Source organism: Dryas octopetala, chromosome 3, assembly GCF_963921425.1.
Source record: "Dryas octopetala chromosome 3, drDryOcto1.1, whole genome shotgun sequence".
NCBI classification, from domain to species: domain Eukaryota; kingdom Viridiplantae; phylum Streptophyta; class Magnoliopsida; order Rosales; family Rosaceae; genus Dryas; species Dryas octopetala.
In genome coordinates, this window is record NC_141368.1 from 16,940,028 (window position 1) to 16,967,350 (window position 27,323).

The following is a 27,323-nucleotide window of genomic DNA, read 5'->3' on the forward strand; positions in this document are numbered from 1 at the left end:
AGTCTCGTCCCCCCCCCCCCGTCCCGTGCCCACCCCTAGTCGTATGTAATCATCACATAATTACACTTTATTTTGTTATGATGCAGTATGTAGAGAGTTACATTTTATTTTGTTATTATGCAATATGTAAAGAGTTACACTTTATAATTTTATAAAACTTTGTTGAATGATGTAGTATAATTTTAAGGTTTAAGCATTTAGAGTTTAGGTTTTATGACTTCATATTTAGGAGTTTAGGGCTTTAGTCCTAAATTCTAAAGACTATACAATAAACAGTAAACTATCAAAAAAAATTTTAAAAAAATTAAACTAAAACTTGGGTATGCTTGAGTTTTAATAGTATTGAATGCTCCATACTTGATTTTTTTTTTTAAATTGTGGCTTAAAAATAAATAAATTCAAAGTTTTAATTTATAACTAAAAAAAATTGTATGTTATGCCTTATTGATAAATAACTCTTTATTTTTTTGAAAAAATAATTTACCAAATAATTAGAAACCGAACAGTCATTGAGTATCTTCCAAGCTTAGCAACTACAATTGGACGGCTATCGAGACGGAGCACGGCCACCTGTCAACTGAAACTCGACAATGAACACCATCACGTCGCCCATGTTTGACGGCCATTGAAATACTAACTGTACCTTTCAGCAAACCCATTCGAAATTTTGCAAATCTTCAAAATATGATCAAATCTTCAGCATATATCAAGAGTAGTTTGAAGTTCAAGAACCTGAGCTTTAGAAAAAGGTATTGAGGCGGCTACATCCTAAATTCGGTGGTATGTAGTTACTGAGTTTTGCCTAGAGAACGAGATGAGGAGAGGTAGGGAGGGGAGATGAGAGGAAGATGAAGGGAAAAATCAAGAGAATAAAACTATCCAATTTTTATTTCCATTAAAGACTCTCAACTCTTTTTAGAAATTGTTAGAATTGCAAACCTCAAGTAGTACTCGAGTTCTTCTTGAGAAGTGTTCTACCTCTCTCAAGTAATGCTCGAGGGATGTTCGAACACTTTTAAAGGAGAACTTGAGCACTACTAGAAGGGCAAATTTTTAAAAATTAAAAAAAAAAAATGCTACCCAGAAAATCACCTTCCCTTCTCCCTTACTTGCTAAAGCTCTTCCGTTGCATAATGGTTTCTTCCATGCTCGAAGGGAGGGCTACTTTAATATTCAAGTAGAGGGTGATTCAAAAACTTTGATAGACAGCACCAATAATGTTTATTTCATTCCTTGAAATCTTCGTACGGTTATCAGGGGTATCAACCAACTTGCTACTTCGTTTGCTTTCATCTCCTTTCACCATATTTTGAGAGAACCCAACTTTGTTGCATACGCAATTGCCAATCATGGCCATTCTAACTCTTTGGATACGCTTAGCAAAGTGTGGATTCATGATGTTCCTGGATATGCGCTACATGCCCTCAGTTTTGACCAACTTGGTCTTGGAAGTGAGCGGGTCTCTGCTCCTTAAATGTATTTTCTAGCCAAAAAAAAAATAAAACCCCAAACTGGCTAATAATAGCAGCAAGAAAAGCAACTTGGTACCATGCCAAATTTTGAGTTTTATTCTGCATTCACATTCTAAACATTTTTAGCTTTACTAATTAGCACCTAAATGTATTTAAGCCAGCAACAAGATCATAATCCTTTAAAAAGAACACTAGAATAATGATCGACTAATAAAGTAATTAAGATCAACTTTTGGCATAGTAAATCAAGTAATGATTGAACATAACTTCGACAAGAATCCCACGGCATAGATAAAACTGAAGTACCATGCCAAAGGGTAAAGAATACAATACATGCTGCTATTCTTTTGGACCCAGGGCCAAATCACTAGTCTCTTGTTTTATTCATATACAAGACCAAATAAGTAACCAAAACAAACAAAAAAATTCAAACTGGCTACATTGCTTTTAGTTACAACATCAATACCACACTGAACATACAACAATACAATCAATAATTATAAACCAATGGCCAACACAACGGCTGATCTCCACCGGATGCCGACTGCTCAAAAAATGTGGATGTACTTCGAGAATCAAGAATGTGGCACCGAAGTAGAGATTGGAACTTCTAAGTAGCATAAGCAAGCCTATACGAGAACTTAGCCTAAATACAAGAGCAGCTCTGACACTTCATTGCCACATAAGGCAGTGCAATGAAAAATAGAGGATTAAGCTTTCTTGTATAGTCTGCATTCAAGACCGATTAACATAGAGAACTGGGACCAGCCCAGCCATTTTGCCATCCCTCCCAGGGCGTTTCTTCTTCACCTGTAAAAGAGTGAGAAATGCCAAACGTTAGCAATTGACATGAATAAAATATGGTGCCTCACTTGCAAGGAAGGAAGACAATGGACCCATCAAAGAACTAGGAAGCCACAATAAGACTTCCCTTCTTTTTTTCTTTATTTAATCCTTTTCTCCCTGTATACTTACGTAAAACCAGCCATCCACTTCGTACTCGATTTCAACCTCTTCTCCTGCTGTTAAATTTAACTGCATGGACAGAAAACCATATTAATCACCACCATGTTTGCACTGACATTGCTCAACAAGTCTGACTGAGAGAAGACAGCAATAATTTGGACATATCAAAAGGCAAGAAAACCTATCCAGTAATTTTTTGTATCATTTTTTTTTTTGGGTCAGAAACACCTGAAATGTTAGGAATGAGACACCCTTGGATGATAAAACACAACTCAAAGGCCAGACTGAATCACCAGGAGTTGACTTACCTCATCATCTCCACCAGCAGTGAAGTCATAAAGTGCCGATCCGTATTGAGGATTTCCAGAAGACATGTGCTCGTCGTCTTGGGACCCAAAACTTTGGGATCCACTCCCTGCTAACGGATTCTCAAATGACTCAAATCTTTGTGTGCCAGGTGACGAGTATGGTGGAGGCTCTTCTCTAATCTGGAAAGTGTTGGAAGATTTAAAACTTTGACAGAATCATAAGATACAAAAATAGATAGATGAGAGGCAATGAGCACTAACTGGAGAACCTAAACCCTCACTGAATGAGGGACCCCCCATAGATGGATTGCTATATCTGCTTCCTCCAGACCTCTCCTGTTACAAACAATTAATTCATCAAGAAAATAAATACTGTATTCCAGATGATACAGAGCATGTTAAGTAAAAATCTATAATCCTCAGTAACAATCAGAGCATCGATCAGGCAATAAAATAAATACGGGCAAAGTAAATGCTTTGATCCTAGCTCTTATAAGTAACCAATAACAACTGTTAATCGATCCTTTGCAAGACACACTACTTAGAGAATGTGCCAATAAGATAAATTTTAACTCTAAACCCTAACCCTATGTTTTAAATGTTTAACCAAAAAAAAATTAAAAAAAATAAATAAATACATATCCATAACACGGCATTTTTAGTTTCTTGGTTTGCCCAGATTTTCACTCACTATATTGAAATAATTATACAGCTTCATATATCTCATACAAAGCCCATAATCAAAAGTTCTACACAATTTTGCCCTCATATATAAGGTTCCTGATATGTCTACATGCAGAGCCACAGAGCGTATCTCGGTCAATTCTTTATTAGCTCCATTTATCATTCCTTCCTATTTGCACCATTCATGGTCCCATGATACTTATTAAGTTTATCTTCCTCAGAAAATTTAATATTAACACATGCAGACAATTGATAACTCTTGACTTGTTTTTTTTTTTACCTGTATTATACAGAAACAAGAAAATCCTAGAGGGCTTATTGTTAAAAGTAAAATCATATTGCATGGCCAGTGGCCACTTTCAGAATGTGTGCACTTGTTATTTTTCCTGGTTGTTCTCATTGTTAAAACCTACGAACAACTAGAAATTGTATTAAAGTTCTAGAGCCTAAAAAAACTATCCCGGTACTTAGAACCTTGGTAAATCCAAAGCAGGTGTCTAATGAAAAGTAAAATCAGAATAGCAGTTTGATACCAAAATAAGAATAAAAGAAAGGCTTATTCGCGTCAATGCCCCCTGAAAGTAACTTCAATTTTCAATTTGCCCCCTGAAACTTCATTCCTCCCACTTTGCCCCTCAAACTTTACAAAATACCATATTCCGTTAAGTCTATCTATGAGTCTGTCAAAAAAGCCTACGTGGCGCTTATGTGAAGGGGGCAATAAACTGCCACATCAGCTTATTTGACGGAGCTTGTAACAGACTTGACGGAATATGATATTTTGTAAAGTTCGGGGGGTAAAGTGGGAGGAATGAAGTTTCAAGGGGCAAATTGAAAATCGAAGTTACTTTTAGGGGGCATTGGCATAAATAAGCCTAAAAGAAACAAACTGAACTTGAAAACAATTAATGCATCTCATACCGGCCGTGAACTGAAAAGTGAAGGGTAGTTCATTCCACCAAAGTGGGATGATATCGAAGTCTCGACTGATCCCGTTGATTCTGGGGAAGATGCACCAGAGGACCTCGCATCATCTTCCTGCAATTCAAATGAACATGATTAGTGACCCCCACTTTATACATGAATACTCCAGCTCTATTGCATCCTTGCCAACTCAAGAATCTTTTTAAAACACTTACTTCCAGCTCTGAAGTCTCTAAAAGAGTCTTTGCCCACAGATCATCATAACTAACTGAAGGCCTAGAGATGATGTTTTCCTCATCAACATCAGGAGCATCAGTTCCAGCACCAGCAAGAAATTCATTAACCTAAAAAGAAGAGGAGGTGAAATAATCATCTATTCAAAGTGGATCAAAATATTCAACTGTAAACCAAGAATGCCATACAAGTTAAATACAAAACTTAAAGACAATAGAATCCAGATTCCAATTTCTATAAGCAAGCTTATAATCAATAATTAATAGCTCTAAAAAAATAATCAAAAACCAAAATTCCGTTATCACCATGTTCATTGTGTATCCCTATTGTAGACGTCAATCCACAGTTCGGAGGCTTAGTTTCATTGTATATACAAGGGAACAAAACATTTTGAGAAATGTTTGTACTAGTGGATACTATAGAGGCAGTGTTCAAACTAAGGTATTCACGGTTAGAAATTACCATGCTCCTTGGCTTTCCTTGCTGGCCTAAACACATTTCTAAAAGCAAGGGATTTACAAGTCATGTCAAGAATGCTCTTTTACAAAACGTTTATAAATGACTTGTCCTGCAGGAAGATAAAATGCGCACCTCATTTTCAGGCCATTGAATGAAACTAACAGCCCAAATTTTAAAATGAAATCTAACCACTTCTGCACTCAATATGGCTTCCTTTTAACCTGAATGTACTAAACAAGAGTACCAGATCTCAACCCTCACTCTCACTCATTCACTCACTCTCACTGGCTTGACTATGCTGAAATCGCTCGTTCCAAGTATTCTTCTGCTTTCACTTCACCTTGTACCTGTCTTAGTAAACCTACAATTAGACACAAAACCAACTACCAAAAAACCAAAAGAATACCCTACAATTAGACAATTAGACCTCAAATTGCCTTATCTTATTCAAGAAACTTTCGTAATTCCAAAGCATAAGGTCACTAGGGTAGGCTCCAATCATCTTCTGGAAATACCCATCCAAACTCTCACTCACATACCTGAGTCCCAATACCAACTCTTCCATCTCGACCACCACCACGAATTCACATTTATTCTCAACACCCCCACCTCTATTCCCTAACTTGTGGCTCAGCAGCGACCAGAGAGAGTGAGGTGTTCCTCTTGTTGAGAGAGAGAGAGAGAGCTGGTGATCAGGCATGGTACATTCTGGTCAAGGGGAAGCCATATTCTTTTTTATTTGATAAGAAACAAGAATTTTATTAAAGGGAAAGAGAAGTACAGAACATGATGGACAAGGGGTCCATCAGGAACACTCCCACCTAAAAATACAAAACCACACTAAACCAAAGCAAACATTCACACGTGGCAATGATCATACTAAAAGGGACATCCCTGAAATGCTTACACAAGGATGCCACGGGAAAGCTAGGAATATAAGTCTGTCCCACAGTGAAGCCAACTCTTCTTCCCTATCATCAAAGATTCTTCTGTTCCTTTCCATATCACAGGTATTGCTTTTGCCATTAACTACCGGACAAGCAAGAATTCAAACTTTTGTAGGCACCCCTGACTTCCAAATTATCTTATAAGGACCAAAGGCGGGAATGATCAAATACCTAGCAATGAGAGATAGGCCCCAGATCCCTGAATAACCCAAAGTCTAAGTCTTAAGATGCAAGACATCATCAGAAAATTCTATATATTGCTTCTCACTTAAATTCCCCTCCTAAACGTTAGGTTCCAAAATACAACATGGGAAGGTGAGAAATAAGCTAAGAAATTACCGCATTATGATTGAGGAAAGATCTTTACAGGTTAAGAACAAAGGATTGAAAAGATACCCAGATATCCTCCCAAAAAAAAAAAAATTTAGTCCTATTCCTTGCAGCAAATTTGGAAAGATTGTAAAAGTAAGAATACCCTGAGAGATGCATTTCCAGTTGTTGTTTAGCATAATATGTGTATATATATATATGTTCCTTATAGAAACCAGTTGAATATTGGCAACTGAATGACAATCCTTTAGTGAAATTGGCCAACTTGAACACTTTAGGTTGGGTCCAGCTTAGATTTTGCATCTTTAATATCTCAGCTATAGTTCCCGCACCATATTATCGTTAATGCAAACTCCAAAAAAGGGCTGAGGTAACTGCTTTCAATGTTTGAAGTATAATAAATATGAAGGAACTTATAATAGTATGTTTATACATCTCTCAAATATGAACTATATAAGTTTTGTTAAGGTTTCAAATTCAACATTTGTGTAGAACATAAGAGCCCAAGATGTAGATAAATGTTTCACACTCAGTCAGGATCCTATGCTTTTAAAAATAATTTCAGGGTGTTCATATTCCTTTCATATCCATAATTCTAAAAAGAAACCAAAATTTAAACATTACTAATAAATTAATTAAATTTGTTACCCTGCTCATTGCCGGTGCATTATTTCCCAACAGTCCGTCATCACCAAGGTTTGCTGCCCATGCATTTACCAGGTCATCATCAAGCGCATCAGGCTCTGCCAGTGCTGGTTTAGATTCATAAATAAGATCTGAAATTCCAGTAGCAACAGCTGGATCACTTAAACCGGCTGATGCACTAATATTGTGCCGCGTGCGATAGATGTCAATAAGTTTTGCACTGTCATAAGATTACAAAAGGGGATGAACAAATATAAAAATAAAAAGAAATAAAAAAAGCTAAAGCCTATATTAACAAGAAATCATTCACGGAATTTTTAAGTTCAGAATCATCCTACATCTAACCCACTGCAGCTCCCCAATCTAGTAAAATAACAGAAAACAATGGATCCCGAAAGACTGGAGACAGTGAAGCCCATAAAGATGACCAAAACCTGACTTTAGCCCACGAAATCTCTACTTCATCCCCACTATAATCCTTGAAGATTCTTCTATCTCTCCAACCAAATCACCAACATTCACTTTAAAGAGGGACAAGAAGGAAGAACAGTGTTCTACTTGCAAACGCCAACTAAGATTTTCAGTACACACATAAAATAAAATCCTCTAGTTTGCAGTGCATAAAATTTGGTCCCTCAACTACCAAACACAAAAATACCATGAACATCCTTAAAATGGATTATACACAATCCAAAATAGCAGATCATTACAGGTGGATCATACTAAAGGGGACAATCCTTAGAATGATCCATCTGCAATGGTCTGCTATTTTGGATTGAGAATAATCAATTTTAAGGATGTTCATAGTATTCTTGTGTTTGGTAGTTGAGGGACCAAAAAAGAAAACAGATGATTCTTCTGGACATGTCCTAAAAGAACTAGACAATTGCATCTCCACATTTCAGAATCATCTGTTTTCCTTTTTCTTTTCTTATTTTGTGATAAGAAAAAAAAATTATGAACTAAAGTACAAAGTTCATGGACAATATATTTGATAAAAAAAAAACACGTATAACATCTAATCAAACTCAACCTATTAAATCAAGTAGGAAAACAACAGCTACAAGTTCAAATAAAAACAACTAGACTACTGCAGCTTTCCAATTAGAAAAAAATCTCGAGAAAGAAACATCCCTAAAAAATATTTCAGAATCATCTTTTTACGCACAAAAAACGATAAAAGTACTTATAGTGAATCTGTACCTTATTGGCCCCAAAGGTAGATATTTTGCTCTTGGAACATAACAAAACAGTGAAACAAGATCAAGCAACCTTTCATGAGTTTCATATAGCTTCTTAAGCTCTTCATCTGTCCATTCCTTATTAGCATTGTCATGGTTGCGTATTTCCCTGATTGCCCACATACCAAACTAATAAGAATAAATAAAAAAGAATGACACATTTGAGGAAAATTTTGTATTACTTACTTTATCAAATCATCTTGTGCTCTATACATTTCATCAAGAACCTCTATCATGGGATTGATTAGAACTCCAAGGCCTGTGCCACTAGCTCCTTGATCTTCCCCATTACTGAGATGCATCTCAGAAAATTGAGACTGCACTCCGCCCTGTGCTAATGTGTGTAAAAATTCATAGATCTGTAGCCTAAAAGGCTCACCAGACCTTATTGCCATAGTTGTAAGAGCTTGAGCAGCAATAATCCGAACCTGGAGAACCCATGGAACCAACAAGGTATAAGAAAATCAAAATTCACAGTAACAAATTAACAATACATGCAATATCCTCTAGTAACAAATTAAAAATACATACAATATCTTCTAGTAACAGATTAACCCACGGTAGTTGGAGCATAACAATGCTCTAACTACAATTATCACCGTCCCAATGGTTCAGAAGGCATGCCTCAACAGATCACTACAACCCTCAACTTGATTGTAAGACCCATACTAGAAAGATAACGGCCAAAACTTGTATTTAATTCACCCTGTTATCATTGTACGAGGTAAAAACGACCAGTGGCTGAGAATGAGGTGGAAACTAATACCTCCCAGCTGCCACTGAATGCGCACCTCTGAAGCCTAGTCAATGCACTGGCTAGAGTAGGGTTACGAGAACTGGCAGCAGCAACCATTTTATCTGCATCTAGCATCATCAATGCAGTACCAGGCGGGGTAGCAGACTCCCAAGCATATTCAGAAGCAGCATAGTTTGCATTTTCTCCGAGAAACCATACCTAACAGTGCATTTATTCAGCAAAAAATAGAGAAGGAAATTGTTAGGATGTCATATTTGTCTTATTTATATGATGGTGGACACACCTTGTCCACACTTCTGTAATTCTTGAGTTTTGTTTATAAAAGCATCTCTCTTTTCAAAAACAAATAAATAGAGAAGGAAATTATACATCCTATTTGATAGGTAAATTAGAAGAGAAGCAAATAGAGCATCTATTGATTTAATAAGATGCTTACTGCTGCTTGTACTAATCTCTGTAATGCCAGAGCTGACTTTGGATCAGATGCAGATACCATGTCTACCGACGTAAGTCCCAACATTGAGCCAGGTTGTGGTGGTGGTAAATCAAGAACTATGGTAACCGCTTCTAATGCAGTGTGTTTCCCGTCACGACCAGCTCCAAGAAGACATGTCTGGAATCGGAACAGTCAATGATACCAATCAACCAAAACAATCACTGATACAAATTGTCAATCATCAAATGGAGATTTTATTTTTTCAAGAGAAAACACGAACTTTGTTAATGACAAACAGAGGGCAAGGAGTCTACTGCAAAAATCCTAAAGCATCCGTACAATATGTCTGAAATAGAAATTTTAGATATGCTATAAAACAGCCCAACAAGCATTTAACACAAACAAACAAAGAAACATTAAATACATGGCAGCTCTCCAATCTAACAAAATATAAGAAAAAGGAATCCCCTTGAAATCTTTAGAGAATCTAGAGACCAAAGCCAAAAGAGCCGACCAAATCCCCTTCTTACCCTGCCCCTTACTACAGACTGTGTAAATAAAAATGGAAGAAAATACAAAAACGGTGGACAAGACATATGCAACTGAATTTTAAATTGATAAGATCTGCCTGACTGGATTGAATGAAAACTTACCTTCCACAATAGTTGTAATACATCAGCATCGATCTTCCCCGGAACTTTAGTTGCAAAGATCCTTGCGATTTCAAGAAGAGTGACAGCCATATCTGGGGTTGCCTAATGACACAAATTAAGGACTTATTTTTAGACTTAAGACATGGCATGCACAAGAAAGAAATGAAAGAAAACCCTTATGTAGGGATTTATTAAGTGAAAACGTTGACAATACAGTTAGCTTAGAAATCCTTGTGCGCCATCTGTTCAAATACCAGAAAGATCAGTTAGATAGGATATGGTTAAATCACCCCTTCCAAACCCCCTCCAGCCTCTTCAAACTACTAGTGTTCTTTACATCTATACTCGTTATATCTTACACTTGCCGAATAGAACAATATAATCATTTTTTGAAGAGAAACATAATTTGATTAATCCAAACAACCAGTACAAGCTGACAAGTTGTCCACTACAACAGAACAAACTAAAATCTTGAAACAAGATCAATCTGCTTCCTTAAAATGGAACATAACGCTTTTTGCCAAATGGAATATCCTTAAAATGCTTTGTCAAAGATGTCCAGAGAGAAGCCATAAATTTAATTCTATCCAAAAGAAGATTTACTTCCTCCACCTTATCTTCAAAAAATCTATATGCCATTCCAACCGAACACCCTTTTTTTTTTTTTTTTAAATCACAGGGAGCCTTTCTTTTGATTCTTTTGTGTAGTTTTGGAACAGCCTTAGACAGTAATAGCATACGACTTGGTGTTGTTCTCATCTCCTTTGATCTCAACTTCAGGTTTTTTTCTTGGTTTTTGTGTATAAAAGTTGACATCAAAACAATTTTCCTAACAAAGCTTTATTCCTTTTCAATAAATTTCCAAAGGCTAACTATTTTCTGAAAAAGATCCTAACATAATTAAGATGTTCCCCCTGCCCACAAAGTGTCTCCTTGTAATCATCTAAACACAACATTTAGTCATGCATAACCAAAACAAATTACAATTAAAAAAAAGGTTGTACTCTTTAATACACAAACTACCATGATAAGCAGCAGGAAACAAGTTGGTGATGTTAGTAAGAATTGTTAATGGAAAAATAGAGAAACTTTATCTTGAGTAATCCCTTACTTTATAACAAAGTAAGAGACACATTCTTAGGCCTCACTCTGCAATGTGGTCTCATGATCGGAACCAAACATTTTTTAAGTCCACATTTGAGAATCACCCCCACAAAAAGCAGTCAAATTGGAAATCAAATCATTTGATTATCGTCATGGTCATTTCAATATCTATCAGGAACACTGTATTCCTCTATTTATTTGATCACATTTAGATGACTAAATAATTTCCAATTTGGCTTATTTTTTTGCAAGGATGATCCTTAAAGGGAAACTTAAAAAATGGGCAATTCAAATCACGGACCATATTGAGTGGCTCTATTGTGTCTGGAATCACTCAAGGAAAGGTTTTTGTATAAGATTATACATGTATATATAAATACTTCTATAGATATGCACTTCCCACAAATGTCACACCATGAGATACTTTCACGTTCACTACATACCTTAAAACGAGCATGCAAAGTGAGTACGATATCATTCAGTAGTGTGGCTGGCCAAGCTGGATCAGAGAGCTCTGATGCAATAATAGATTCTAGTTGATCAAATGTATCATGTGGACTTTGCATCCAGATCAGTGCCTTAATCACCATTGCTCGAACATAAACACACTCACACGCCACAGTTGTCCGCACAACTTCCATCAATGAAGCTAACAAACTAGCAATTGTATCATTGCCACCTACTCCAGTAGACAAAGAAGAGGTTCTTCGGGTACCTATGTGAAAAGAAAGGGCGGTGGGAAAGGAAACCAAGGGGCACACAATCAGATCACAAAACATAACTTTCAGTTCTTCATGATAAATAATTTGTTTTGGATGTATTTAATAATCCTTTAATGTGATGGAAAGCAGCTCCCTTGTCATTCAAGTTTAAACAGCCCTAAGTAACTGCTCCAGAATTATTTGAAAAGTTTAGAGGAAAAAAAAAAGTAAAATAGAAAGAGTGAAAGTATAAGCCTTTCTTGGAAAGAAAATTTTAGAAGTAGCACTAGTTTATCTATGCCTAATCCTACTCACACCTAGAGAAACACAGGGCCTTTTTTTTTTTTTTTTTTGATAAGAAACAGACTGTCATTAAAATAAAGCAGTACATCATAGAACACAGTGGACAAGATGTCCACTATACAAGCACCTAGACAACAAGCTCTAAGAGAATAAAAGATCCAGACATACAAAGGTTTAGGAAATAATCTCCCTAATACACAACAGCCCCCCAATTAGACAAGATTACAGAAAATGAATAATCCCTAAAAATTAGAGTGACGGATGCCCATAAAGAAGCCCAAAACCGAGCTCTCTCCCACAGACTATCCATTCCCCCCTAGCATCATCAAAGACCCTTTTATTTCTCTCCATCATAATTACCCACAAAATAGCCATCACAGCACATCTCCCCAACACCATTCTCCTCTTCTTCCCTTCAAAAAACTTAAAACTCTCTGACAGCAAAGCAGTACAAGAATCTGGAATCTACCACCTCAACCCCCCCTCCCTAAACAGCCTCTGCCACAAAGATAATGCAACTGGGCACTGCAAATTAAGTGTTCCAACTCTCCACCTCTCTTCTACAAATCATGCACCAATGAGGAGATAAAAAAGAAGAAGGTCTTCTTCGCTGAACCATATCACAGGTGTTCAGCCTTACATGAGCAACAATCCAGGCTAATACATTTAGCCCTCCAGATTACACGAGAGGGAGGAAAATGAGAAACAGAAGGATTATCCATTAATCCCCTCACAAAGGATTTACATGAAAAAACCCCAGCAGACTCCAAATTTCAAATTCTCCTGTCTTCCTTTTGCGGGACCAACACAATATTTTACTCACCACATATAGCCTTTTATCTCAGGTTAAATTCTACTCATAACAGCCAGATCTAAATTTAAAAAACACACATTTACTCCACACACCCTAACGTATTCCCAAACCACCCTTAAAAAGTTAACTATTTTAATTCTTTAAAACTTAAAAAATTAAAATGCTATATAAAAATTTCTCTCCCCTTCCTCCTGTTGGTTCCCCTACCCCTCTCCCACTAGGTCAATTGCACCATGGCACTACATTTTCTGCAGCACCATGGCATTGTAATTTCTGCAATGCCACAAAGCCATGGCTCATTAACTAAATTTTATTTATGTTTTTTATTACTGACTTTATGTTTAAGTTTTTAGATTTAAGAGAAATAAGAAAATTAAATAAATATAGTCCTGTTTGGCAATTTTGAAGAGGGATAAAATTGAGATTAAAATTTCATTAAAACTTGGGTGTGGAGATCAATTTTCTGGGTGTGAATGGAATCCCCTTTACTTCTTTTTCGGGTCTTCTTGGTCTTTTTAAGAGGAAACATAGGCCTTATCTGTAAGTTTCCCAAGACTTCAACAGAAAACAAGTGGACTTGGATAATCTTATATGTTTGGTATGATGAAACAATGGCACACCATCGTTCTGCCAGAAGCCCAAAAAGACGAACAATATAAATATTAGCATTTCAAGAAGTTAATAAATGAATCAAATAAGATGCATGTGTAAATTTTATGAATGCCTGAAAATTAGTTACTACACACAAAAATACACGGTTGCATTTCAATTAGTCGAGAAGATAACTAGTTTATAAACAAAAAAATCCCCAGTCGCCTCTGGTCAGAGAAACCACAGCTTAATCTTCCATAAAACAACCTTCCAATTCATTACACAGGAGGACATTTTTATAAGAAACACGGATTTTTATCAATAAGAAAAGAAAAATGATACAAGGAGGATGAATGAGATGTCCACCAAAATTTATGATCAATGACCCTCTAGAATATTACATGAAAGATGATATGCAAGATATGGAGCAGCAAATAAAAAGTTAAAAAAATTCCTATGAAAAATAAAAAGTTAGAATATTACTTTCAGTATGTGAGGTTTCATTACTATCCAAATCTTGTGAATCGAGAGTCTCAGAAAATGTGTTAACATGCATTGTTTCATCAATATCCTGTATGCCTAGAGAAAAAGCAGCAGCCCGACTTTTCCCCATCTCCTGCACAACTCTTGCTGCTGCATGGAGTACTGGCCTAGAGAAACTACGGAAAGCACTCTCCAACCTGAAACAAAAGCAGGAAACATAGAAGAATTAGAAGATTATTTAATCAATTTCGAAAAGATGGTCATTGACAAACTACAAAGTTTAACCAGACTCCTAAACATGAAAAACATGCTTCACAAACAACCTCCCAACATCAATTATTAGCAGCATCTGATACCAAAACAAGAGAGCAAGCAAAAGATAGACAGGCAGGCAGAGAGAGAGGGGGAGAAAGAGAGCTCCTTAAACCTTCTCATTACAAGTTTAATAAGGGGTTGTGGACGCCTTGTCTTCTGAGATTTATCTTTGGCGGAATCCTTCACAGAAGGTGCTTCTGGCAACTTGAGGATCTCCCTAGTTAATCGGTACCATCCAGCAGCTCGCTCTTCAGTCCTACATTATGAAAAGGTAAGGAGAAATTTATTTAAAAATAAGTAGGTGAGTGGAAGACCAGTTATAGAATAATTTACCATCCAATTATAACCTTGTGATGTTAAAAAGAAAACAAAGGCATAGAAGACACACCTCTCTGCATTATCGTGCTTTCCCAATACACATAAGATTGCCTCAAAACAGACTCTTTCGCTGGGATCCAGGAAGAGTTGATAGAGCACAGAGTTGAACACAGATTTAATATGAGGTCTCTCTGTACACAAATCATTTTCAAGAAACAAATAATATAAATCATACAACTTACAAGGATACAAATACAATAAATAGAGAGAGAAAACAAAAAATCTTCAAAAAGAGCTACCATCCAATGCTCGTGCTCTAGAAATTGTATGGCACAACCTTGCTAGAGCAACTCTAGCAAGAACATCATGCAAATGGAGAACATCCTGTAAAGCCCCTGATATATAGAAGAATAAAACATGGTGCCACAAAATACAGTGAGAAGAAATGATTAAGCATATTAAGATAACAAACTAACTTTATAATTTGGACTACCTAGATTAAAAGCAATCTAAAATGGTATTAAACCAGAGAAGACTTGAAATCATTTCCTTCACAAACTTCATTGTATAAGCATATCTGAGAGCAGACCAAGTCTTTTCTTTTCTTTATTTTTGTACAACTAAAACATTAAAAACAATTTATTAAGGCACCAAGTTGCATAAATATCAGAAAATGTAATAAACCAAACATTTTGAAACGCTCTAGTCAACTATATAACAACTTTGATAAAAAGAAACAAAATGGGGTCCACATGACAGAACCTCAAAGGATTGGCTAGAAGCTGTGTCTCAAACCAAAGACATTTTCTTATTCCATTGTAATAATTAGATCCCTTGTTTATTCTTTTCTTTTTTGGCTAGGAAACAAAACTTTATGAAGGAAAAAGCTACAAATTAGTTCCGTTGTTAATTAACTGACTTATATTTTTCCAAGTTATTACAAAAGTTCAGATTTCTTTCAATTGGAATGGCTATCCAGAAAATTATGCAAATTACAGAAACCACTGACCAGAGTGTATATGATAAGTTTGCAATTTGCAACCATGTAAGTCAAGACATCAGATGAACAATAGCATAACCCTAGACTTTGAACTAGGAATAAAGCCTAATAGTTTAAGAAACTTTGCTCTCAATTTGGGCATCATAACCAAAAATATAGAAACTTAAATTTTTTTTGTAAATATCAGTGCATGTCACCTTAAACAACAAACCCATCATTAACAACAGTAACAGAATCTGACAACAAAGATTGGGAAGAATACCTCCAGGCTGTGCATGATTCCCTACACAAAGGCAATAGATTTTAAGGCATTAGAGGTATAAACACTACCAAAGTTTAGTTTCATGATTACATGGTGATTACAAGTACACAATAGAAATGTGAAAGCTTTGCAAGGTTAAATTAATTAAATCACCTAAGCCCATTGCAACTGCATAAGGGTCCTTTGTAGCAAGCTCAGATAGAATTTCCAAAGCATGCCTTACAGCAACAGGATCAGCAAATGAAACCCTGAAGTGAAACACAAAGTTGTTTGACTTGGAGAACCGATTTCACGACACAGATGCAATTTCTAAAATTACCACGGCATCCATGAAGTATTTAAAGAAAATTAAATCAATGTTGGAAGTTTAAGGATAACTATAAAAACAGATTCAAAGCATAAAAAAGGACAAGAAAAAAACAGAAACCATAAAATAAATAAAAATAAAAACTTTCAATCAAAACAAAGTGCTCCAACTAAAAATTAAAGTCATGTATCGTTACATCATTCTCCTCTATTCTATTAGATTGGAAGGCAGCAGCTGAATAGATACATGTCTATTTAGTCATGGGTTGGGTGGTGTTTTAACTTTGACTGTAGAGTGCTTTGTAGATCTCATGTGGACTCCTTGTCTACAGCTATTGTACATTTTGAATTGTTCAATAGAACCACAAATAAATATATGACAAAAAATATCAGAACCAGATAGATCTACGCCACATCACTTATATAAGGAAATTGATATAACCACATCACTTATATAAGGAAATTGATATAGTGAATTTTCCCATGCAACAACTTTATGCAATCAAAAATTGACTACCAGAGTTAGGAAAACAAACCCTTGAATAGCACGATACAGAAATGCTGGGTTTCCTGGATCCAATGGAAGTCTCCTCAAAGCACTTAGGGCAGCGTATTGCAAGTTACTCCGGAGGATGAACTGAAGTTGAAAATATAAATGAAATAAGTAAAACAAGGAATAGCTCACCCAACCATATTAAAAACCAAGAGACACCATCCAGAAACAACCCTAAACCCTTCTTCAGAGTTTAGAGATAGTTCCTTTAATGCTATTTTGTTAGATTGAAATCCTGTTGTGCTTTAGCTTACTGTTCCTTTTATCTCATTGTAGCATATTTGATGCCTTTTGTATGTTTTCTGTTTGTTTTAGCTTGCTAGAGATTTAAGTGGACATCTTGTCCCTTATTTTGTAACCTCTATCTTTGTTTCAATAAAATCTGTTTCCTATAAAATAAAAAATAAAAAAACAAATGACTAATGTTTCACAAAGTGAACCAGACACCTAACTGGTCTCTGGTATCTTCAGATTTCATGAATGGACATGATTTTTCTAAAAAACAATAAAATACTAGAAATTATACTATGGTTACTAACTGCAATGCTGCATACTAAACAGCAAAATTTAAGAAAAGTTCATGACCTGCCACCAAAAAATAAGAAAAGTTCATGACCCACTAATGATAAATAAGTGCTAGCAATGAGGTCTGTGCACAGTTCTTAGTTGTAAGGAAAATGACCAATACCACACACGGTTGAGCAAGTAGAGGAATCCACCATGAAACACAATTCCAAGCCTTCCAGCAGAAAAAATACAAAACCTAAGCAGATATATTTTACCTCCTTATCACCACCTTTGGTCCCAAACACACCTTTCTTGCGTTTTTGCGGGCCATCAGCAACCTAGAAAATAATATATGTATAAGAACAGACCTTTAGAAAATTGAAGCTTAAAGGCATCATAGATCTGTCAAATAAGATTCATCTTGATAAAACCCAAAAAAAAAAAAAAAAAGATATCTTTTTTGGTTGTGGGCAACTAAAATACCAATGAAATGGCGACATTTTCTTGTCCTTTGTATTGAATTTTCTCCTCCTACCCATTCAGTTTCGTTCATTGTAAAGTTATCAAAACAAAGAGTAAGTTTCTATAATGCAAAGGTGGTTTTGAAGAGGCCACTGCACACCTATTATTCATCTTTAAACCACCAATGAGACCTCAGTCTTCTAAGGTTCTTCCCAGGCTTTTTATTATTATTATATGATAGAAAACAGATACATTTATTAATTAAAATGGACAATGGTACAATGACGGTTTGGAACTGAAGAACAGTGTTACACAAGCAAATGGATTATTTTAAAAAAAGAAACATATTTAGTTACTCAAATCATATGTACAAACACGTGGATAAGGAATCCACTGCCTAGATACAGTTGTTGTAATCAGTATTGCCTTTTTTAACATTTTGAATCAGTATCGTCTTTGGTTGGATTGCCAATGTTACTAAATACCTAAATTATTCTTTTTAACCAACAAGAAGAAAATTCTACAGATGATTCTGACATAAGCCTTTAGTAAGCACAAAAGAGTAAGACACAGATGACCATTACCCGGTCCATTACGCATACCTTATCAAGAATGCCAAACACAATTTCGTACAATTTGGACAATATTTCAGAATTGGTTGAAGGAGCATACGTAAGAGCCTTCAAAGCTTGCAGTCTTCGTGCATGAACTTGAACAAAATAAAAAGTAAAAAATAACAAACAGAAGTCAAGATGTAATTTACATTGATAAACAGAAGATAATTATGAGACAATTCAATTACTTTTTTTTTTCCCCTTTTTAAGCATCTTTACCCTGATGCTCTCACTAATGTAAGATCAAGTTGATAATAAAAAGCAAAAATATGGTAAGACTGTTCCTCAAAAACATGAATGTTTTTATTAAGACCATAACCCACACAAGTAATGTAACAACAGATAGAAAACTTTCAAATCAATTAGTAAAATACACTATCTACAAAGTGAGGATACCTAAGTTGCCCTCACATATTTTTAAAATCAAGTTAAATCAAAAAATATCTAAAAGCATTAATTACATAGAAGGTACCAGGCCACCAACAAGCTGCCATTCCCACCCATTATTCTTTTCTTTTTTTCTTTTTAAAGAAACTTAAAGTTTGAATTTATTTTAGAAGAAACACAACTTTATTGCTATGGACAAAAACAATACATGATAGTGGACAAGAAGCTCAAACCAACACTACAGTACAAAGACAATACAGCACAAATCCTCCCAAACTACAACCTGAAAACTGGACGAAACTTAAATTATAACACGGCTGCTCTCCAATCTGATAAAATAACAGAAAAAGAAGTAACCCTAAATTCTGAAGAAACCAAGACCCAAAGGGAAGACCAGAATCTGACTTTGTCCCTAAGCAAAGCTCCTCCAACCCTACCCTTTTATAGTCTATTCCCACCCATTATTCTTGAACATTTCGAAATAAAGACTAAATTAAAAATAATATAGTTGGCCAAGAATATAACACAGGAGACACAAGAGTGAAAGTGAATCACCAAGAATACTTCAAATTCAAAATAAGAAAAAGAACAACACTGGATAAGACCACTCAAAAATCAGGCCAGAAATTTCATCCACCATCTCTAGCACTACAAACAAAACAACTAAAGGAAAAGTAATCTAAGCACCATACTCTACATGAATTATATAAGATTTCATTTGAATGACATAATTTACGTACTTATTAAAGTCAGTCAGTCTCACTCACCAACTTCTATGCATATAGTTTTATAGACCTAGTTCAAATTAAGCCCTCAAAATTTAAGGCTTAGTTAACCAAGTTCACCATATACAGACTTAAAATAGATAAATTGTGTCCTCAGTATGCGCTTGAAACCAAAACTTTGTGCAGTGTGTTTTCTTAATAGACAAGAGGGGTGTGGTATTGGGGAGGTGCGCTGTGATGGCTGTCCTTTTGGGTAATATGGATGGAAAGTAATAGAAGGATATTTGATGATGTTAAGGGGGAAGGGTTGGAAAATCTATGGGAGAGAGCCTGGTTTTGGGCGGATATGTTTCGGTTTCTTCAGAGTTTAGAGACTATTCTTTTTCTGTAATTATGTTTGATTTGAGTGTAGTGTTTTAGAGTCTTGATGGTTTCTGCTCTGTGTAACTGTTATATTTGACATGTTGCTGGTATACTTCTTTGTTGTAAGTTTTTAGATTTTAAGTTTAGTGGATATCTTATCCACTGTATTCTAAAATTCTGTTTGTCTTAATAAAAGTCTGTTTCCTATCAAAATATAAAAGGTTTTCTTAATAGACAACATGCTACTATAAAGTTAAAAACTACGCCAACAATCAGACAACCATGAAATGTAGTGATAAAAAGAAGCCAAAACAGTATTAAATCACAAGTGAAATCAAAGACTGATACCGTACATTCTACATCAGCATTTGAAGCCTCTGTTGATAGCTGATTTACTATTCTTGGAACAACATCAGCCCTAGTCACCCCTCCAACAGCATCAATGTCTGCTAGAGCATCCCAGTTTGGGGTTGGGATGCCGCCACCGCTGGTCACACCCTGTGCACCGGTATCTGACAAAATCCTGGCCAAGTAATAATAGACATATCGAAGAACGCTCTTATCTTCACACTGCTGATTGAGCTGAAGAAAGAGAGAAGAATTATCAAAAAGCATTGCTTTGAACCATGCAATTTATGTATCAGTTATCATAGGCAGAGTATAAGACCTCTTTGATCAAAAACAAAAAATACTAAAAAAAATTTATTAGGGAGAAGTTCATTGACACCCCCTGAGGTTTGGACTTATTCCAATCAAACTCCTCAGGTTTCATTTATTCCACCAAAACCCCAAATTTTTAACAGATGTGAACTCCTACTAACAGTCAAAGGGCAAACCCATCATTTGAACCTTACAAAAATTAAATATAAAATATAAAATCTCTTTTAAAACTCAGACTAAAAAACTAAAATGTTGGGGAGGCGCCTCCTCACTACCTTCCTCTTGTCTTGTTCATGGAGAGATGCTAAGATCTCCCTTCATCTTAGGCTTCAAGAAGACCAAGAGGTCCAACACCATCGGAAATAAATGCAAAGATACCCATCACTATATTTACAGCTCCAAACATTTCAAACAAACCCCTCAAATCCCTCTTCTTTTCACAGCTCACTCTTCTCTCTCTTTCTCACACTCACACAAACCCCAGTTTCTCTCTCCACATGAAGCCTCAACTTGGAAACTTTTTACTAAAAAAACCCACATTGTTTCCGGTCCTAACTTTAATTAGACTTCTGGGTCTTGCTCCAATGGTATTGTTCATGTGAATTCTAGATCCTAACTTTAATTAGACTCCGCAACTACATCCCATCAATAAGTGAAAATAGCAAAATATATAAATATGTGCATAGGAGCATGGACAAGATACATAGTTAAAATGCAATTGGAAACCCATTTGAAGATGGAATAACAAATGAAGAAGGATATGTACGCAACATGTAAATGAGAGAAAGATACCATGAGAAGAGAAGGTGCGACCGAGGGGTCAACAGAATTGTATACGGCAAGCTTGGGAAAGACGTGATTCACTAACTGCTTCTGGGAACTTTTCTATTCACGATGAAGAAGGAATAGAAAAACAGAACTTCCATTAAAAAAAAAAAAAGGAACATTTACACTACAAAATAGGTGAGTGAAAGAGGTGATGAGTAATAGCTACCTGATCGAATGTAGCAGCTAATTCGTGAATACTCCTCGCAAGTTGTGCATATGAAACGGGCTGCAATTCCAATTAACACCAATTACTCAGAATTCATTGAACTCAACCAACAACTAAACGGATCAGAATTCATTGCGCTAATTATACACACATATATATATAAAGAAAATAAGAAAATTTCGACGAATTGGACCTTCTTCTTCTGCCTCTGCTTCTGGGGCATCAAGATGTTAGTGCGAACGGGATTCAACGCAGCTTTAGCGGCAGAGATGGTGTCGTTTTGGATCTGCATCAGCGCCGCCCTCTTCGACCTCTTCTCCCCAGCCGGCTTCCCCAAAGCCGTCGGAAGAGCTGGGCTGCCTTTTGGCGGTGGTGGTGAAGCCGCATAAGCAGACTGAGCCGACTGAGAGGACGAGGAAGACGACGTCGTTGTGGACGCGGAGGCTGATACTGTGGATGGGTCCGCCGTTATCAGATCCATTAGCGTCGTCCCTGACGAATCCTAAACAAAAACACCAACATTTCAAAATTAAAAAAATAAGGAAAAGAGGAAATGTGGAAGTGCGAGTGCATCTCATGATCAGGACTTACCGCCATGGCTAAGCTTTTGCAATCAGAAGGAGAGGAGAGGACTCCTGCTTTGCTTTCGTTTTCCTCAGTACAACTTAGGTACAACCAAATCCACGCAAAAACCCTGAAATTGGCTTATTATGATTAAGCCAAACCAATTTTAAAATCTTCAATATTTAAGCAGAGATTCACAGATTCACAATGGAACAAAAATCTAATAGGACATAAATTCAACAATTACCTTTTGAATTTTTTTTCTTTATTACTGAAAACCTTAAGAGAAACCCCAAACTGAGAGACAATCAGAAAAGAGCTGCGGCAACTGCCGAGCTGAAATCCGATGCGAGGAACGAAGAGAGAGAGTGGGGGGGGAGAGCGAGAAACGTCGTCCTTTTGGTGTTACTGTAAATCCATGTCAGCATTTGTGGTGTTACTTTTTCGTTAATAAGCTGCCACCTGTTTATTAATTTTACTAAAAAAAAAAAGGGCTGCTATTTGCACACCCTCTTTTTTCTTTTTGCACACCCTTTCTAAAAAAACAAAAAAGAACCTCCAAACAAAAAGACCACTTTGGCCCTCCCCTCACCCACACACCCCATTCCCATCTCCCCCCCTACACACCCCATTCCCATCCTTTTTTTTTTTTTTCTTCTTCACCGTCAACCTTGGCCGCCGCCAACTTTGGCCACGCCTGCCATCGCTGGCCACCTCCCCGCGAGCAGAGACCACCAGCAGCTCTCTCTCTCTCTCCTTCCATCTCTCCTCTCTCCCTTTCTCTGTCTGCCTTCAAGATCGGCGACCACCTCTTCGCAACTGCCTGCGCGCAGCACCCAGCCCGCTGTCCTCCCACACGCTGCTACACCTCCTCCCACAGCACCTCGTCTTCTACCTCGAAGCCCAGAACAAGCCACCATTAAAAAAAAAAAAATTCAGTTCGGCAGGTTCGGCGGACCAGTGCCGAACCGGGCTGTTTCGTTCGGCAGTCATCCGCTGAATATAACAAGATTGTTCGGCGGATGAGTGCCGAACGAAACAGCCCAGTTCAGCACTGGTCCGCCGAACTTGCCGAACTGAAAAAAAAAAATTTTAATGGTGTTCGGAGGGGAGGAGAAAGAGGGAGGGTGGTGCTGCGGAAGAAGAGAGAGAGATAGGAGGGTGGTGCTGCGGGGAGGAAAGAGAGAAAGGGAAGTGGTCGGTGAGGGAAGGAGAGAGGGAGGGAGGTGGTCAGGTGAGGGAGGGGGAGGGGCTGTGTTTTTTTTTTGTATGAGTTGATGAGGTGTGGTGGGTGAAGGGGTGTGTAGGAGAAATTTTAAATTTTGGGAGAGAGATAGGGAGTGTGTGAAATGTATAAAATAGGGGTATTAGGGTAATTAGATGGGTGTGTTAAAGAGAAATTTTAAATTTTGGGAGAAGATAGGGGGTGTGTAGGAGAAAAGTGTGTGCAAAAAGAAAAAAAATGGTGTGCAAATAGCAGCCCTAAAAAAAAACTCAATGGGCTATTGTCTCCTCCACAAGGAATAAAATTTTGAATATTTTTAAATTTTGACAAAAATTAGATGAAAATGATGAAAATTACTATCAAAATACGAAAATTTTGAATGAAACTTTACCATATGTTTATTTAACATATTATCTACTACATTGATAAAAAAACATTGAAAAAACCAAATTATATGGTAGGTTTCATGTGATATGTGATGAATATAATGCGCGCTGTAGGCAAATACTGTTAAAAAAATGCTTCACTAATTAATACATAATGAAATTATACGAATAAACCACCAATGTGGCAACGTGAAGTAGCAAGCTTACTTAAAGAGACTTGGAAATGGTTTTCGATAGTCAAATTGAGCCGAATTGAGTTAAAAGAGAACCAACCCAGTGGCAGCAGTAGCGACAGCGGTTTATCTAAAATTTCAATTTCATAAATTCTTCAAATTGGAAAATCAAACATTAAGGGAATGAAATCTCATGGTGAGGGGATAAATTTCTTTTTCATAATTTATGTTTACAAAGATTTAAGCTAAAAAAATTGACTAGTGATTGTTTTTAAAAATGTTTGTTTTAATTAAATTTTTTATAATTTAGTTTGACTCCAAAGTTGACTATTTTCAATAATGGGTTTTTAATCTTAATTTTTGTGCCGTTGGAAATGTCTTGAGCTCACGAACGCATACACGCGAACCGTTCGTAAATCGGAGTTATGGTTTAAAAGTTACGGACGTTTGATTTGAAGGGCTTTTGGGTAATTTCTATTTTGAGTTTTAAAAAGTTAAAAACCCAAAATTAGGCTAATCAACTTCAACTTCACGTGCACACAGTACAATCTCATTCTCTCTCCTCACCACGACACCTCTGTCTTCTCTTTCCCCTCTCTCTCTCCCTGCACTTTCTTTTCCGGCGATTCTTCAGAGTCCGGCAGCGGATGTTGGTGGGTTTTAGCCTATTTTCTTCGATTCCTCTTCCTCTATCTTCCTACGGCCTTGGATTAACCCATAAATTAGCAAAAACCCATATTTAGGGGAGAGAGACCCGATTGGGGATTGCTGGTGACTGGGCTTTTCTAGCGACATCGTAGCCTCCTACTGCCATCATCTTCTTCCTCTCTTCGTGCTGAGCATGATGATGGGTTTGGATTTCTCAAACGACCACTGTAGAGCGCAAATCGAAGAGAGATAAATTTGGTGAGAGAGAAAAATGGTTGGATTTGTGTATAGGTGAGCGAAATTTCAAACATTTCTGCGAAATTCTCACGAAAAATTGATGGATGTGTGATAAAATTTCGATACATATAGGATATTAAGGTTTAAACCCTTTAGGGTATTTTTGATTATTTTTTATATAGAAGTATATTAGGGTTTAAAAACAACTAAACGAAACACCAAAATGGCCAAATCAAACCCCAAATAAAATTCCTAACTTTTTTTTTTCTTTCCAATTGCCTAAAGACTCCAAATCCCAATTGACCCTAAAACTCTTTTTTTTCTTTTTTTTTCTTTCCTTTTCCTCTTCTTCCCCCGTGACTTACAGTGGTCTTCGTCTTCCACTCATCCTCTTTTTTCTTTTCTTTTTCTTTTCTTCCACACTTCCAGTTTTTCTTCTCATTTGTTTATCTCTCCTAGTCCGTCACTCCCTTCTCCCTTCCTAATCTCTCTCTTCCCTCTCCCTCCCCCGATCTTCTTCTCTTCCTCCTCTCCCTCCCCGGATCTCTTCTCTCCCTCTGACGACGGCGCGCCTCTACAACTTTCTCTCTGATCTCTTATCTCTCTTCGGCGACGGTGCTCTGCCTCTGCCTCCCCTCTCCCTTCGGTCTTTGCCTCCCCTTTCTCTCTCTGATCTCTATATCGAAAATTTCGCCAAAATTTCGAGGATTTCAGAAAATTTCGACGAAATTTTTCGAAATTAATTTGGTATGGTGTTAAAATTTTCATACCCCTAAAAAATGAAATTTTACTCCTTCCCTCCCACTTCTTCCACGGAAATAATAATAATATTATGTATCCCAAATTTATAAATTTGGATTCAAATTTATGTGTTCCTTTTTTACTTAGGGAAATTTTATTCATACTCAACAAAAATTTTGAACATGAATAGACCATTTTATCTCACCATAAAATTACTATTAAGGACAAAATATATTTTTTTAAAAAAACTCAATTTTCTCTCTCTATTCTCAACCCCTTCATCAACCTCAGCCTTCACCTCACTCTTACTCATACTCTCAAACACACTTTGAACCTCACTTTCTAACAAACACCAAACCCTAAAGAATTTTGAAAACCATAACATCAAAACAAGGCTTTTTAGGCGAATTGATGTTCAAATTGTTCCTTATGAGCCTCCAAATGAGGTATGTGTACATATTTTTTTAATTTTTCTGCACTTTTTCACGCTTGTGATTTCTTGGGAGATTACTGGTTCATGATTTGCTCGATGGATCAGCACCGAAAACGATAACCGTTTTCGTTGGATGTCAACCGAATATGTAACACTAATTTGGTGATTAGTTGTTGAACAATGCGTTTGAAAAGTGTCTCAAATTGTTTATTCGGAGTATGTCAACCGAATACATGTAATTTGTTCGGCTGCCAGACTCCGAAAGTATATACTTTGTTCGGAGGTAGATAACCGAATTTAGGTGACTTGTTTGGCTGCTTTTCTCTGAATATATTGATTTTGTTCAGGTGCCTATCGTCGAATATATTGATTTGGTTCAATTCTGTGCAACCTAATACTGAAAATTGGCCTTAAATTATGTTTTATTTTGTAAGAGGAGGAAGAGGGTGAGCATGAAGATGATGGTGAGCAAGAAGAGGGTGATGCCTCTACTCGAGGTAGCTCAGTTGGAACTGAACATGCCGACCACACTAATGAATTCATAACTGATAAGGTATCAATTGAAATCAACTTAAGTGAACTATAAATTGCCTAACTCGGTGTCTAAATAGTTTGAATTCACTGTGCAGATATTTTCAACTAAATTTGAATTGATTAGTTGGGTCTATGGGCAAGGTTTGAGGCACAACACAATATTAATAATTAGGAAGTCTGATTCATGAGGGGTTGGAAAGAGGATAAAGAAACCTCGAATATTCTTTGGTTGTGAGAGGCATGATGAATACAAGCCAAGTATGTCTACTAGTGCAACTGATCAGACGACTGATGTTGAAAGGTGTCTAAATAGTTTGAATTCACTGTGCAGATATTTTCAACTAAATTTGAATTGATTAGTTGGTAGGGGTGGGCATTTAAACCGCGAACCGGACACACCGAACCAAACCGTGTTGACCAAAATTGGTCAAAGATTGGACCGAATTGGACCGGACCGGTCCTATACGGTTCCAGTTCCGATGTTGCTTTCCTTGAAGCCGGGCCGGGCCGGACCAGACCGTGTATGTATAAACATATATATTTATACCATTTTATATTTTTATACACTTTTTTAGCACATTTTTATACACATTTTAACACACATTTATATATATTTTAGATAATAAAATTAATATTAACCTAGATATATTTTAGACCCTAAAATATATTTTATATATCCCTATATGGCCTATATAGTATATTATATATATATATAGTACTATATAGTATATAGTTTATAATACTATAGTATATGTATATCCAAGGGTTTAAATTTCGAAGTTTTCGGCGAAATTTCGCCGAAAATTTCGTTTTTTCGGGGGTCCGAAATTTTAACACCAATTCGACCGAATTTCGGTAAATTTC

The 27,323-nt window shown here is 36.5% G+C and overlaps 1 protein-coding gene across 2 annotated transcripts; it reads right to left on the reverse strand.

Annotated features, from left to right (window-relative positions):
• Positions 1-1,669: 1,669 nt before the first annotated feature.
• On the reverse strand, positions 1,670-22,466 carry LOC147291426 (SH3 domain-containing protein). Of its 2 annotated transcripts, none has more exons than XM_086236552.1 (28): positions 22,330-22,466; positions 22,110-22,222; positions 21,712-22,020; positions 21,519-21,578; positions 21,317-21,409; positions 20,218-20,446; positions 18,378-18,484; positions 17,589-17,651; positions 16,790-16,890; positions 16,101-16,195; positions 15,948-15,968; positions 14,985-15,080; positions 14,756-14,876; positions 14,480-14,623; positions 14,053-14,249; positions 11,604-11,875; positions 10,057-10,158; positions 9,404-9,580; positions 8,977-9,165; positions 8,397-8,638; positions 8,173-8,319; positions 6,973-7,189; positions 4,570-4,698; positions 4,352-4,468; positions 3,008-3,082; positions 2,747-2,926; positions 2,448-2,507; positions 1,670-2,282 (listed from the first exon to the last, which is right to left on the reverse strand). In XM_086236552.1, the coding sequence occupies exons 2-28, from the start codon at positions 22,113-22,115 to the stop codon at positions 2,208-2,210; spliced, it is 3,624 nt and encodes a 1,207-aa protein (XP_086092678.1). In that variant the 5' UTR covers positions 22,116-22,222; positions 22,330-22,466; the 3' UTR covers positions 1,670-2,207. The 2 variants fall into 2 exon arrangements, with proteins under 2 accessions (XP_086092678.1, XP_086092679.1); XM_086236553.1 differs by having other exon boundaries at positions 22,110-22,212; positions 22,330-22,439.
• Between the last annotated feature and the right edge of the window lie 4,857 nt (positions 22,467-27,323).